We start from the raw sequence: 12,449 nt of genomic DNA, 5'->3' as shown, positions 1-12,449 counted from the left end.
ACTACTTTCAACAAAGAGCAAAACCAAAACAGTTTTACAGCTACAAAAACCACGGGATGCCAAAACGATTATCATGTACAGTTCTGGCAGAAAGCAACAAACGACAACAGATCACAGACTAGTTGTGACATGTATACGCAAACAATGTGCTCATTCCAATCCCATTGAGTATATGTTTGTGTCAGTTTGGTATTTTGTGGACTGTTGTCTCATTGGCAATACTACCACATCTTCTTCTTTATTTCATTCCAATCCCATTGACTTCAGATATTTTTTTCAATTAAACATAAATGGACATACATAGAAATAAGAAGATGTGATATGTGTGTGAATGAGACAACCTCTCCATCACAGTCACAATGTGTAGAAATTAAACAATTATGGTTCAACGTAGAGCCTTCAATATGGACCCTTTAAGTTGACTCACACTGAACATCATGCTATAAGATGCCCAAATTACTACATTGAAAGAATTTAAATAGAAAAACGGTCTAATCTGTTAAAAAAAAGAGATACGAGAAATGAGAAATACTTATGAACCACACAAACAAACGACAACCGCCGAATACATGTATGTAAAGAATTCGACCAAAATTGAGACGTAATATATCCAAACTATCGTATGCCTTTGTATCGTTTACAATTCTCAAAAAAACATGTACAAAAACCGACCTCATTGTAAATGTCGTCTGATGAAAAATAAAACCTCAATCTTTCTACTTGTATAACTATTGTAAATAATTGTTTTATTCATATTTTTTTTCTTGATAATGATAATGACAGTAGCATTTCACAATCAAAGCTGTTACATGTTCAGTTGATGATGAAGCTCTAATTATGCCAACAATCATCGTACTTGTACGCCTCCATGAATGGGAAAATACTGTGAATGAATAGGTAAATACTACAACTATTTCAGATCAATTAACACAGGTGACCATATAAACGGAGATCACTAATCGAAGGGATGGTTTTAAATCTGTTGAAATTTTAGTGACTTTTTTGAATAAGTACATTGTAAGCCGGAAGTTAAGACGCATGCGCCGTAATACAAAGAGATGAAATTACTAAATTGGCAATTCTTCATCAGCGACCGAGTGACGTACAAATTAACCGTACTCCTTCAACAGTGATCAAAACCAATACCGCATAGTAAGTTACAACAGGCAACACAATGACAATATTAATGCTAAAAACTTCAAACGAGAAAACTAACAGCTTGATTTATGTACAAATCAGTAAACAAAAAATAAAATATGATATTCAGTAACAAATGACCACTACTAAATTACAGATTATGACTTGGGACATGCACATACAGAATGTGACGGGGTTAGACATGTTTGTTGGCGCCAAACCCTTTCCTTAACCTTGGACAATGGTGTTACAGTACAACATGAACAAACCATGAAAACCAGTTGGAGAGGGCATCAGATCGATACAAAGCAACAAATAACTATTAAAAACATTAAGTACACTGAGATCTGAGAGTACTTCTGTTGTAATTGAAAACTGCATCAAAGCCAAATTGAATGATAACTTTAAAAAAAGTCATATTTAAAAAAAATATGCCTTGTTTCTATTTCATTTCAAGCAATATGAAAAAGATTAAAAATAAAAATAGACGTTAACGTACACACAGAGTTATTTAAAAATTCCAATATTTAACAAAGTCAGAGCTATGATATCAACATGACTTTTTTGTATAGCAGGATATTTGAGGTTTGCATTTAGAAATGATAATTAGTATGTATTAGTTTCAGTATTAAAAATTTAGTAGATATTTGTTTTACCTCTTTGATCAAAACTTAATATTTTCATAATTGTATAAATCCGTATTGATTTACTATTGCACAAGAGAAAAGTGCATATAAATAAATAAATAAACGGTTTAATAAACTGTTACTTAATCTAGCACAAATATAATTTTGCCCTTTAGCAAACATAGTTTTATACTCCCAAGCGTACTAAACAGAAAGGCCAATGTACCGTTTTAACTTTGTGACTCCTATTGCAATATCCCGCCGATATTAAATTGTTGTAATAAATTGTTATCGTATACAAGATGTTCGACGTCACTGGAAGCGATTAAACCTCTGTATTATTGACATCACTGAAACTGACTCAGGCAACCACGTGGTTCATTATATATTTACAGAACAAGGTATAAATACAATAAAACTATTGGAAAACATCAGTGAAAATTTAAAACTCTATAATAACAGAGAAACGGATATTTTATTTTAAACCTTGAAAAGCTTATACAAATTATGACTAAGCATTCGGAGAAGAAAAGAAGCATGATTCAAAACGAAAATTTTGACATAAATGTTGGAGAATACATAAAGCCTAAATTTACATTGTATCCGGAACTTTTAATCCCAGATGGAATTGAGTCTCGCTCGGAGCCGAGTTCTAGAACATGTTCCTTTAAAGACAGGACGAGACATAAAAATTTAATAGAAACGGAGGATTTGAGACGGAGAAACAGTTTACCAATTTCAACAGAAAATTTACTTTCAGTATCATATAATGACTTAAGAGATGCCTACAAACGGCCGATCAAACGAGTACGGTCATTCAAAATGACATCTAAAGGACATACAAATGGACATGAACAGAATAAAAACTCTAGAAGAGCATCTGTAAATCCTTCTTTTGTAGAAAAAGACTTAAAACGACAAAGATTTCCTAGTGACAATTCAGACGATAGTGCAATCACGTGTAGTTGTTCGTCTTCATGTTCCAGTGGATATTACAGAGTTCTAATAATAGGAGCTAATGGTGTTGGGAAAACAACACTAGCTAAACGATTCATGACTTCTGAATACATGTCATCATTTGAAATTGGAAATGGTAAGTTTTGTTTTGAAATATAGGGTCGTTTTACATTTTGAATGCATGGACAGAAACTATAAAACTACATTGTCATCTCGGGGCCGTTTATAGCTGACTATGCGGTATGGGCTTTGTCCATTGTTGAAGACCGTACGATTACCTATAGTTGTTTATTTGTGTGTCATTTCGGTCTTAGTCACTTTATTGTGGAAAGTCTCATTTGCAATCATACCACATCTTCTTTTTTCTACATAATATTGTACTGGTTTGTAAAAGTCTTATATACAAGCACTTTTACGTAATTTTTCTTTCATGTTTTTCGAGAATTCAGAGCAAACTTATTGAAAAATGTAATGGTATTAGTCCGGTTGAACTCAAAAATATAAACTCATCATAGAAACACCCAGGTTTAACATGTTGTGTGCTAGACGCGTGTTACGTTTTCGAAAGATTCGTGAGTGACGCTCGAATAAAAAAAAGTTGTGTATCTTTATTTTCTTTCGGCATCTAACATTTATTTTTAGATTGAATTATTAGTTTTAATTAAAGTAAACTGAAAGTGATTTTTTTAGATATACATTAATCGTAAAACAGATGTAGCATTGACACATTCATTAAACTCAGGTTACCTTTTAATTAAGTATTCAGACAGTTGTTGAGAAGATATTTTATCTTTTCTTTTAAATTAAAACAGTCCAGTAAATTATTAATGATCTAAAGTCATTTAACTGTAACATTTCACATTTTCTGAATCATAGCTCTGACTTTGTTTAATTTTGGAATGCTGCAATTTAAAAAAAATAAATAATAGATGACAAAACAAAATGAAATTTATAAATACACTATTTTTTAATAGTGAAATCAAGGAAATCGATGCAAAGTCGATTTACACATTTTGATAAAACTACTTTAAACAGAACGTAACTTTTACCATAATAATCAATCTTAAAAGTTTATAAATGTTTGTTCTTCTTGCATTGCATGCACTTCTTTAACGTTGCGCATTGAACTTTATATATGCTGAAAATATGCATTTGATTCAGGCTTACCTAACCCTTGCCGAACAGTCTTAGTTAATTCATATAAAAATCGCATTAATTATAATATATGAAAATAGATAAAATCGTTGTTATATATACATGCATGTAAAACAAACAAAGATATCCATTCTCAATACGTGTACATTATTTTGCAGATGACGACGATGATAAAATGTTATCAGTATTGGTAGATGATGAAGAATCAACCATGGAATTCATTGACCACTCAGACCACGAGGTTAGTATACACAGTTTGAGTCTATAAAACAAATACCTGTACCTATCAAATGAGTAACTTGAGCAATGAGAAAAAAACCTGCCTTATACACATAACCGGTATTTTACGAGGGAAAAATGTGGAAAGAAATATCATGACGAGTAAAAGAACTAGAAATGTTTAAAAGAACTAGATATGTATATCAGTAATTAATTAGGATGTTGGTCCTTATTTTTTTACTCGTTGCTGTCTTATTTGTTATCTCTTCTCTGCAATTTGAAACTAAAGAATAAGAAAATAAGTTTTTAATTACATACGAGATAACGATATACTGTTTTTACATTTAACAGGAAGACCTTGACAGATTTCCTGTAGATGCCTATATAGTAGCCTTCTCCGTCCACGACAGTGATTCCTTTGCAGTCGCCAAACAGTACTTACAAAACATACGATATGAACTGTTCAGTGACAGACCTATCATACTAGTGGCCAATAAAGTAGATCTGGTACGAAAACGACAAATATCAACTGATGGTTAGTATTAAATATATATTCTTTCTCTAGCATTTTTCCAAGCTGCAAATTTATATCAAATCAGAAACTAACTTTCCAAATTTGACCATCTGCCTCAATTGTTAGGACATCAATTAAACAATTATGTACGTGGGTAGTGTAGAACTGTTTGATTCTTAATATGATGTTTCTGTTCGAGCGCAACTGACGAGTCTCGTGTAGACGAAACGTTATGAGCCTGGCACCTTTGATAAGTGTTTTGTAACATGTGTTTATTTTCCAGGGTTAACATTTCAGATGGAATCATCAAAATTGTATAACCTAGCTAAAAGATCGAACTTTTGAAATTGATAATTTTAAATAATCATTTAAGAGTTGAAAGGTATATGTTTTATTTATTAGAATTAAATGCAACCTTGGGATTTTGGGTGTTTTCTCAATTTTTGCTGGTGATTAATTACGATGATTACATCTTTTAATTCTACACTTTTATGTTACATGCTCTACCTTGACATCAAGCTGTTCAGCATGGCCCAGTAATTGTAACGTTATCTTGTAAACAAACTTTCTATTAAAAGCATGGGTGTGGTATTGCAACTTTATCTACCCTATGACTCTTTGAAGTTTATAGGGCAATAGTGACGTCAACGTCTATGTTTTATCACACAAAACGTGATAATCCACGTTTTTTATTTTAAATTATTATTTTTAATTATTAAATATATATAAAAAATATGATTGATTCAAATCCTCATGGGAACGAATCTTTTCTTAACCACGATAAAAAAAAATAAACCTTCATGTATAAATTAAATTATAAACCGTTCAACGATTTTACATTTGTTTACCAATAACGTCCAATTAATCCCTTATATCTGTTTTCTAAAAAAAGTAACATGTTAGTTATTTTTATCAATAACCATTCCTATGAGATCAGCAAAGATAAGGCTATATCTAATTGTAGCTCTTTCATGGATCAAGTTACTTTAACTGTTTGTATTCATCAGACGATGAGTCAATTTACTGAGAAAAAGTTGTGTTGTGTAAGATAAATGAATCATTAGGAAATGTTTTAGAACATTTGATTGATTATTTTATATTTTTGAGGCATTCAGTGTAGCATATCTAAAGATGTAAATGTTTAAGTAACCAATGGCTTTAAACAATAGAAATAAGCATTTAATGATTAATGTGTATAGATTGATATGTGGGTATACGTCATTAAGAACCTTCGCAACCCACCAATACAAATAATAACCAGTTGGGTTTTTTTCTCATCAAATTTGGGATCGAAATATTTAAAAAAAAAAAGAAACATAACCCCCTCTTTAAGTTCAATGGTCGTTCCCTTAACCTTGAATTATACAATTCATTTTACCACAACCCCATTTATCGTTGTAATTTCTACGCAAACATACGGTTAACATCCTTTAAATTAACTTTCTATTACGTAAACATGATACCATCCAATATTTGATTTGCATCTGAAACTCTTATTTTAAATTATCTATGAAATGATTTGCTCGGTTGCTGATTTTCGTAACGTGAATTCAATTATTGTGCACGAACTATATAAGGCAATGTCAACGAACTCCCTTATTAAGTCGTACAAATGACAATATTAAGACTTTCCGTCTACAGTCGAAGACTTTTAGCTCACACTTCAATTTAATTACCCGATCTTCATGTCACAATAAAACACTTTCTAAGGCTTATATTTTTTATTAAATTGATTTACTTGTGTACTACGTTATCATTAAGTGTGCTTTACATTCTGACGTGTCTTTTTTCGTTTCAGAAGCCAGACAAATAGCCAAAGACTACGACTGCAAATATATAGAAACGTCAGCAGCTCTTAATCATAAAGTCGATGAACTGTTAGTGGGATTATTGAAACAAATAAAGCTCAAACTTAACCCAGAGGCAATAGAAAAGGCTACTGCTAATATGATTGCTCAAGATCAATTGGAAAAACCTTCTTCGGGAAAAGGACCGAAAAAGTTATTAAATAAATTGTTTAGGAAAGGCTCAAAGACGAGATCAACGTGTGACAATTTGTTTGAGCTGTGATGAAACAAATAGACATGATAAACATTAACTGATAATGTTCTTAACACATCAGACAATCAAAGCAGTGAATCAAAAACATAGCGTATTTGGCTATTGAACTGTATTAACCGAACTACTACAGACATACAGAAACAAAGAGCCAGACGCATGATATCTAACAATAACAATATAAACTGCTACAAAACAATTGAAATGAGCATTTAAAGAAGAACACAAAATAACAAAACCAATCACGATACATTAGTGTACGTATCCATTCAATTTGTTTTAGTAGGGTAAAAACTAGATCTCGTGCTGAGGACCTTGTACCAGCTGATACACTGTTGCCGTTGTCTTAAAATTATGTTTAAAATAATCAAATACCTGAAATATTTGTTAAAAAAATGCAAGAATGACGCAAGTCAAGAAATTGTTAATTCTTTAACAATCAAAGTAATAGTTTATAATAAGTCGTTTTTTGTTATTTGCTGCAACATAAAGTGCCAAAGTATGCATTCCACAAGTAATATTGCCAATATTGCAATCTATAAAAATGAAGTGCCTAAAAGTTTTTGCAATATTTTATTACATTTCTTTAGTGTCATGCAACTCAATGATTAATATTTACTTTTCTGTTACAAAAATAATCAAAGAGAAATAGGTTTAAATACATATAATCATGAGTTTAAAATATTAATTTGCTTGCGCAAGACTCTTGCTGCAATAAACAAAAATCTATTATTTCAAGGATGCATTTAGTGATTTGATAATCAAAATAAGATTTTTTTTTTTGTTAAAGTATAATTAAATCATGGAAGAGTTTAACTAATGAATTCAATTTTTTTGAGAGGGAATAGCCAAAGGAAAGCCATGAAATGGGTAAATGGAGGGTCAAACGAAAGTTATCTTGCTCAAACAATTTGTTCAAATACTTGTAGCACACTAAGAGACTCTTATTCGAAGTGCATAGAGTTATAACATTGATATTGTCACTTAGTAAAATCATGAGCAATAATGTGTTGTATTTTGTGCGCAATTTTATAAAAATATATAGTAAGTGAATTTTATTTTCTTGTTATTTGGATGTTGATATATAATTCCATATTAGATGAAGAGTTCATAAATATTGATTGCTTGACTTTCATCACAGTTGGCATACATTGAATGATGGTTGTTTATTTGTTGAATATAATGTGATACCATTCCGTTGAAGATATAATGACTTTTGTATATGTTTTGTATATAAATAAATGTATATATATATTTGCATTGTTGAACAACTTTTGTAGAAAAGTAAATAAATATAATGATAGTAAATTATTTTTGTAGCCTTCTTATGCCATTTATGACAACAAAATCTTATAAAGAAAATTCTTTTTTTAATATACTGGTTAATTATAAAAAGAAAGATGTGGTAGGATTGTCAATGAGACAACTCTCCACAAGAGACCAAGTAACAAAGAAATTTACAACTATCATAGATCACAGTACGGCCTTCAACAATGAGCATAGCCCATACTTCATAGTCAGCTATAAATATATTATTGCTTTACACGAAATGGAGAAGAAATTCCTCTGCTTTATATCATGTTTTCATGATAGTTTTGTACAGTTTTATACATTTACTTGGCGTATGTCATCCGCCGCCTTTTCTCCAAAGCTGCAAAGTAAAATCATTTAGAAGTTATAGTGTGCGAAGTGATTTCAAATCAGAAATAAACACCCTAGTTTTGAGTTATAATTTCCCCTGAAAAGTACATTGTAAACCAAATTGATAGTTTTTGCTCTAACTATGAGTGCTTTTACAGACAGAATTATATCAAGCAAACATTAATAGCAAGTGACGAGATACACACAAAAACAGCATGAACTAATTTGTCAATCGACAAAATTAAATGAAAACGAAAATGGTGTTTGTCAAAAACTGAAATAGAGAAAAATTAAATATCAAAAGTTCAGATAGATCTATGACCACAATTGTGTTAAACCTGCTGATAGAAAGAATTACCATTAAGTGATGTTTTTTGCGAAAACTTGTTATTAAAGAGATACAGCTGCTGTACGCAATATTTTAGGATTTTATCTTTCAAATTATAATGATTGCAATAGCCATCGTTCTCCTTATAGAGTAATTGTCTCCTCTCTCTTTTTACTTTTCTTTATGTATAGCTCCGTCGAGGTGGGCATTATGTTTTACCTTTGTCGGTACGTCATGAAATTAGTATCGGTCTCAAAATTTAGACAAAAGTTATAAAGCTTATACACAATGCTTATTTCCACAAATCACAGATTAAGTATGACCTTAGGTGGTGTCACTTTTACCATTCGAGAGTTATACCCCTTTACAAATAGAAAAAAAAGTGGGCCTCAATTTTACGTTTACTTCATCAATTGCATACACAATGCTTATAAATACAATACACAGATCAAGTTTGAAATTTGGGAGTGTCACTTTTACCGTTCTAGAGCTATATATATGCCCCTTTACAAATGGAAAGATTGCTGAATTTTTCGTTTCCGTTTTCTTGAAAACTGTAATATAAAGGGGAATTGTTTCCTGAATACTTTTAAATAAGATCTCCAAATAAGTATATATATTAAAGTCATTATTTATACTGAAAGCTTCTATCAGAGACTTTTCGGAGTTATATTGCCCTTTAATGACATTTTTTGTCTATCATACTTAATAGAAGAATGAATGAACATTTTAAATGATCAGAAATGTCAGATTTGCAAATCGTGGAACATAACTAAATTTTTGGTTGTTATTGCAGCTATTGAAAATAAATGACAATTGCTGATGAATTGTAGCTTGTTTTGCAATTTCATGAATACTTTGATTATGGATAAAGATCACGTGGGAAAAGCCTGACACATTTCCAAGAACAGAATTATGCAATTTTACTTCTTATCTGGGTTACTGTCCTTTATGATTTGAACATCTTTTCGAAATTTCTCCAAGTGTCACAATTCACTTGATGTGCGCAAGATGGTTTCCACAGCTGTGTTATAATGTTAAAATTTAAAAGAATTAAATCACGGGGTCCTCTGTTAAGATTTGTGACGAAACATTGTATTGTCTCTTTGAGAATCACATCTTATTTTTAAATAGAGTTATCCAGTATCTGTACAAGTCAAATGAAGAATTTAAAAAAAAGTCCACAAATCTGGGGCCGTGTCAATGAAAGTATCATAGGATATGTCCTAAGATATAATGTCTTAGGACGTTATTTATGATAGTCTTGGGACGTGTCTGAGACATGTCTTAGGATGTAAAACAAAGCTGTCTTAGGACAGTCCTTACAACGATGGTCCTAGGACTATCCTAACACATTTTTTTAATTGAAAAAATATGTTGAGATTGCTATGACATAGATTTAATGATATTTTAGCATCTATATGTATAAAGAGGGGGAGTAGGATTTTTATATGGAAAACAATTAACGCAAAATAAAAGTTAAATTTAAGATTTTACGTTATTCTGATAAGTAACGTTGTTTAATAATATGATTACAGATATAAATGAATTTAATACGAAAACAAAAGTAAATAGTCAAGAAACTTTTAAATGCGATATTCGTGCTGCAATTTTAGTCGATGAGCAAGTTTTGTCCACTCGATTTCATTACATGTATCGCATGAGGATTAGTTAAATAAAAAAAGTCATATTTTCCAACTTTTAAAATTAATATTGCACCGTTTTTAGTTAGTCTCAAAAATGTTGCTTTAATGCTTGTATGTTTTAGGCTTCAACTAAAAAGGCAGAACTAAATAATCTAGTGTAATACAATTAAATTTTAACAAAATTTGAAAAAAAATTGTTGTATTAATTTAATTAATGACAGTATGATAGTTTTATATTGTATATGTATTTTTAGTATTGAGTTTATGCCATATTTGTTGTTTTTATTACGATTTAGGACATTATAACCTTTAGGACTATCCTAAGACACCTATTTGAATGTCCTAACTTTAGGACCAAATTTATGACATATCTTATTTTATGACACCTTCGTTAAACTGACTTAGGACTAAGATGTGTCCTAAGACCATCCTAAGACATGTCCTAGTCCTAGGACAGCTTCGTTGACACGGCCCCAGGGGTGTATGGGCTAGATCCCTCTGAAAAGGGTATTATGAAGTGAGTTTGAGTCCAATTGATGAACATGAATTTGACAGCCAAGCCCAAGTAAACAGGATTATTATGTTTTGTGCTTGGACGTTTTCGATTTAAACTGTATCAGATTTGGACACACAAGTCTGCTCCTTCTTTCAAATGTCGAAATGAAATATGGCGTATTATATTGAGACCAATTATGCCAGTTGATAAACATGTATTCAGTTACCTACTTTCTACCTCTGGCACATCCTATCTTTATATTTCAGTTCTTTGATTTTATGATTCTTCCAGACGTCAGCAAATCGATATCTAACATGTTATTATAACTTAAAGAATTTGTCTCTGTGTGCAACAAGTAACACGGAACTCGATTTAAAGTGATTATAAATGTGATTACAAAAAAAGATTAGCTTTGCATTTTTGTTATCTATTCTAGTTTTCTTCTACTTTTCTTTGTTGATAGCTGTATATTTAGTTGCATTTTAAAAGTGCTGTGTTGTGGTACATGTACGATTGCCAATGGACAACTATCATGAAAGTTAAGACATAGTAAAGCCTTCAACAAAGTACAATCTCAAAATCGCTAAAGTAAGTTGTGAAATGTTCCATATTAATAGTTCAAAATGGTACTTTGCTGAGTTCATTTTCAATACCATGTCCCATATGTACTCGAGACGTTCAAATCAAGATGATACCCCGATCTGACAGTGGTTAAGACTTGACATGAAGTGTGATATATTGTCGTTGTTATAGGCAGTTACCTTTCTATCAATGCAAAATATGAATGTCTTATACACATGTTTAAATTGACGAGAACAGTCAGCCTACCATTTAAAAGGTATGTTTAGTTGCTCAGAATTGAATTTATTTAATTTTGAAACAACAAAATGTCAATTTAAAAGACGTATGAGGTTACATGTATTTGTATTGTATACAATGTCTCACACCTCGGTGGTCACCTTGATGGTCCATTCTATATAATAAGAACGAAATACGCATACACCAGCACGATCGCGTCTGTACATGTTTGACTGTTACCAATTCCAATATAAGATTATACGTTATGAATACAGTTTTAGAATTTGAGTGAAATCAATGAACATAAAATTGACAGCTGATGTTCTTTAAAGTTATACAATATCAGTTACTTTGGGTTGAATAAACGTTCTGCGGCCAAATGGTTCATGACTAGACATACAGGAAGAACATGTTCTATTCGCCTACTATAGACCCCATTACGATCAGTGAATTATATGTTGAAAACCTACGCTAAACTTTCCATCAAAATAATTGACCATAACAAGGTCAATTTACTCTGTCTTCATAGCTGTGATAATAACTTGTTTCCCCACTGGTGGGTTTTCTTACAAGACAAATCGATTTCAATTAGAAGAATTTTACATTGCTTCTAAAATTTGTCATATTTCTGTCATCTTCCTATTGCCATGTAATTGTCTTTCCATTATTGTAATGTTTGTTAGACACTAATGACCTGGCATATTCAATGTATTAATAGCTACAGACAACATTTTGGAGAAGCACGCTATTTGTTCCGAGTGTAAATGCAAATAGAAATTTAACAATGTTACAAAAGAAGCTTTCAAACTATAATATCCAGCGATGGGTTCGATAAACTAATAAACTGAAATACTTAATAAATCCAAATGCAAAC

At 31.2% G+C, this 12,449-nt stretch overlaps 1 protein-coding gene across 1 annotated transcript; it reads left to right on the top strand.

Moving 5' to 3' along the window:
• Positions 1-2,157: 2,157 nt before the first annotated feature.
• On the top strand, positions 2,158-7,964 carry LOC134698901 (GTP-binding protein Rit2-like). Its single transcript, XM_063560579.1, has 4 exons — positions 2,158-2,856; positions 4,034-4,116; positions 4,446-4,629; positions 6,407-7,964. Exons 1-4 carry the CDS (start codon positions 2,271-2,273, stop codon positions 6,676-6,678), a joined length of 1,125 nt encoding a protein of 374 aa, XP_063416649.1. The 5' UTR covers positions 2,158-2,270; the 3' UTR covers positions 6,679-7,964.
• Positions 7,965-12,449: the final 4,485 nt, after the last annotated feature.

The sequence above is a fragment of the Mytilus trossulus genome, unplaced genomic scaffold, assembly GCF_036588685.1.
Source record: "Mytilus trossulus isolate FHL-02 unplaced genomic scaffold, PNRI_Mtr1.1.1.hap1 h1tg000024l__unscaffolded, whole genome shotgun sequence".
Classification (NCBI taxonomy): Eukaryota; Metazoa; Mollusca; class Bivalvia; order Mytilida; family Mytilidae; genus Mytilus; species Mytilus trossulus.
Note: the sequence above shows the minus strand (reverse complement) of the source record. Positions and strands in the feature narration are given on the sequence as shown.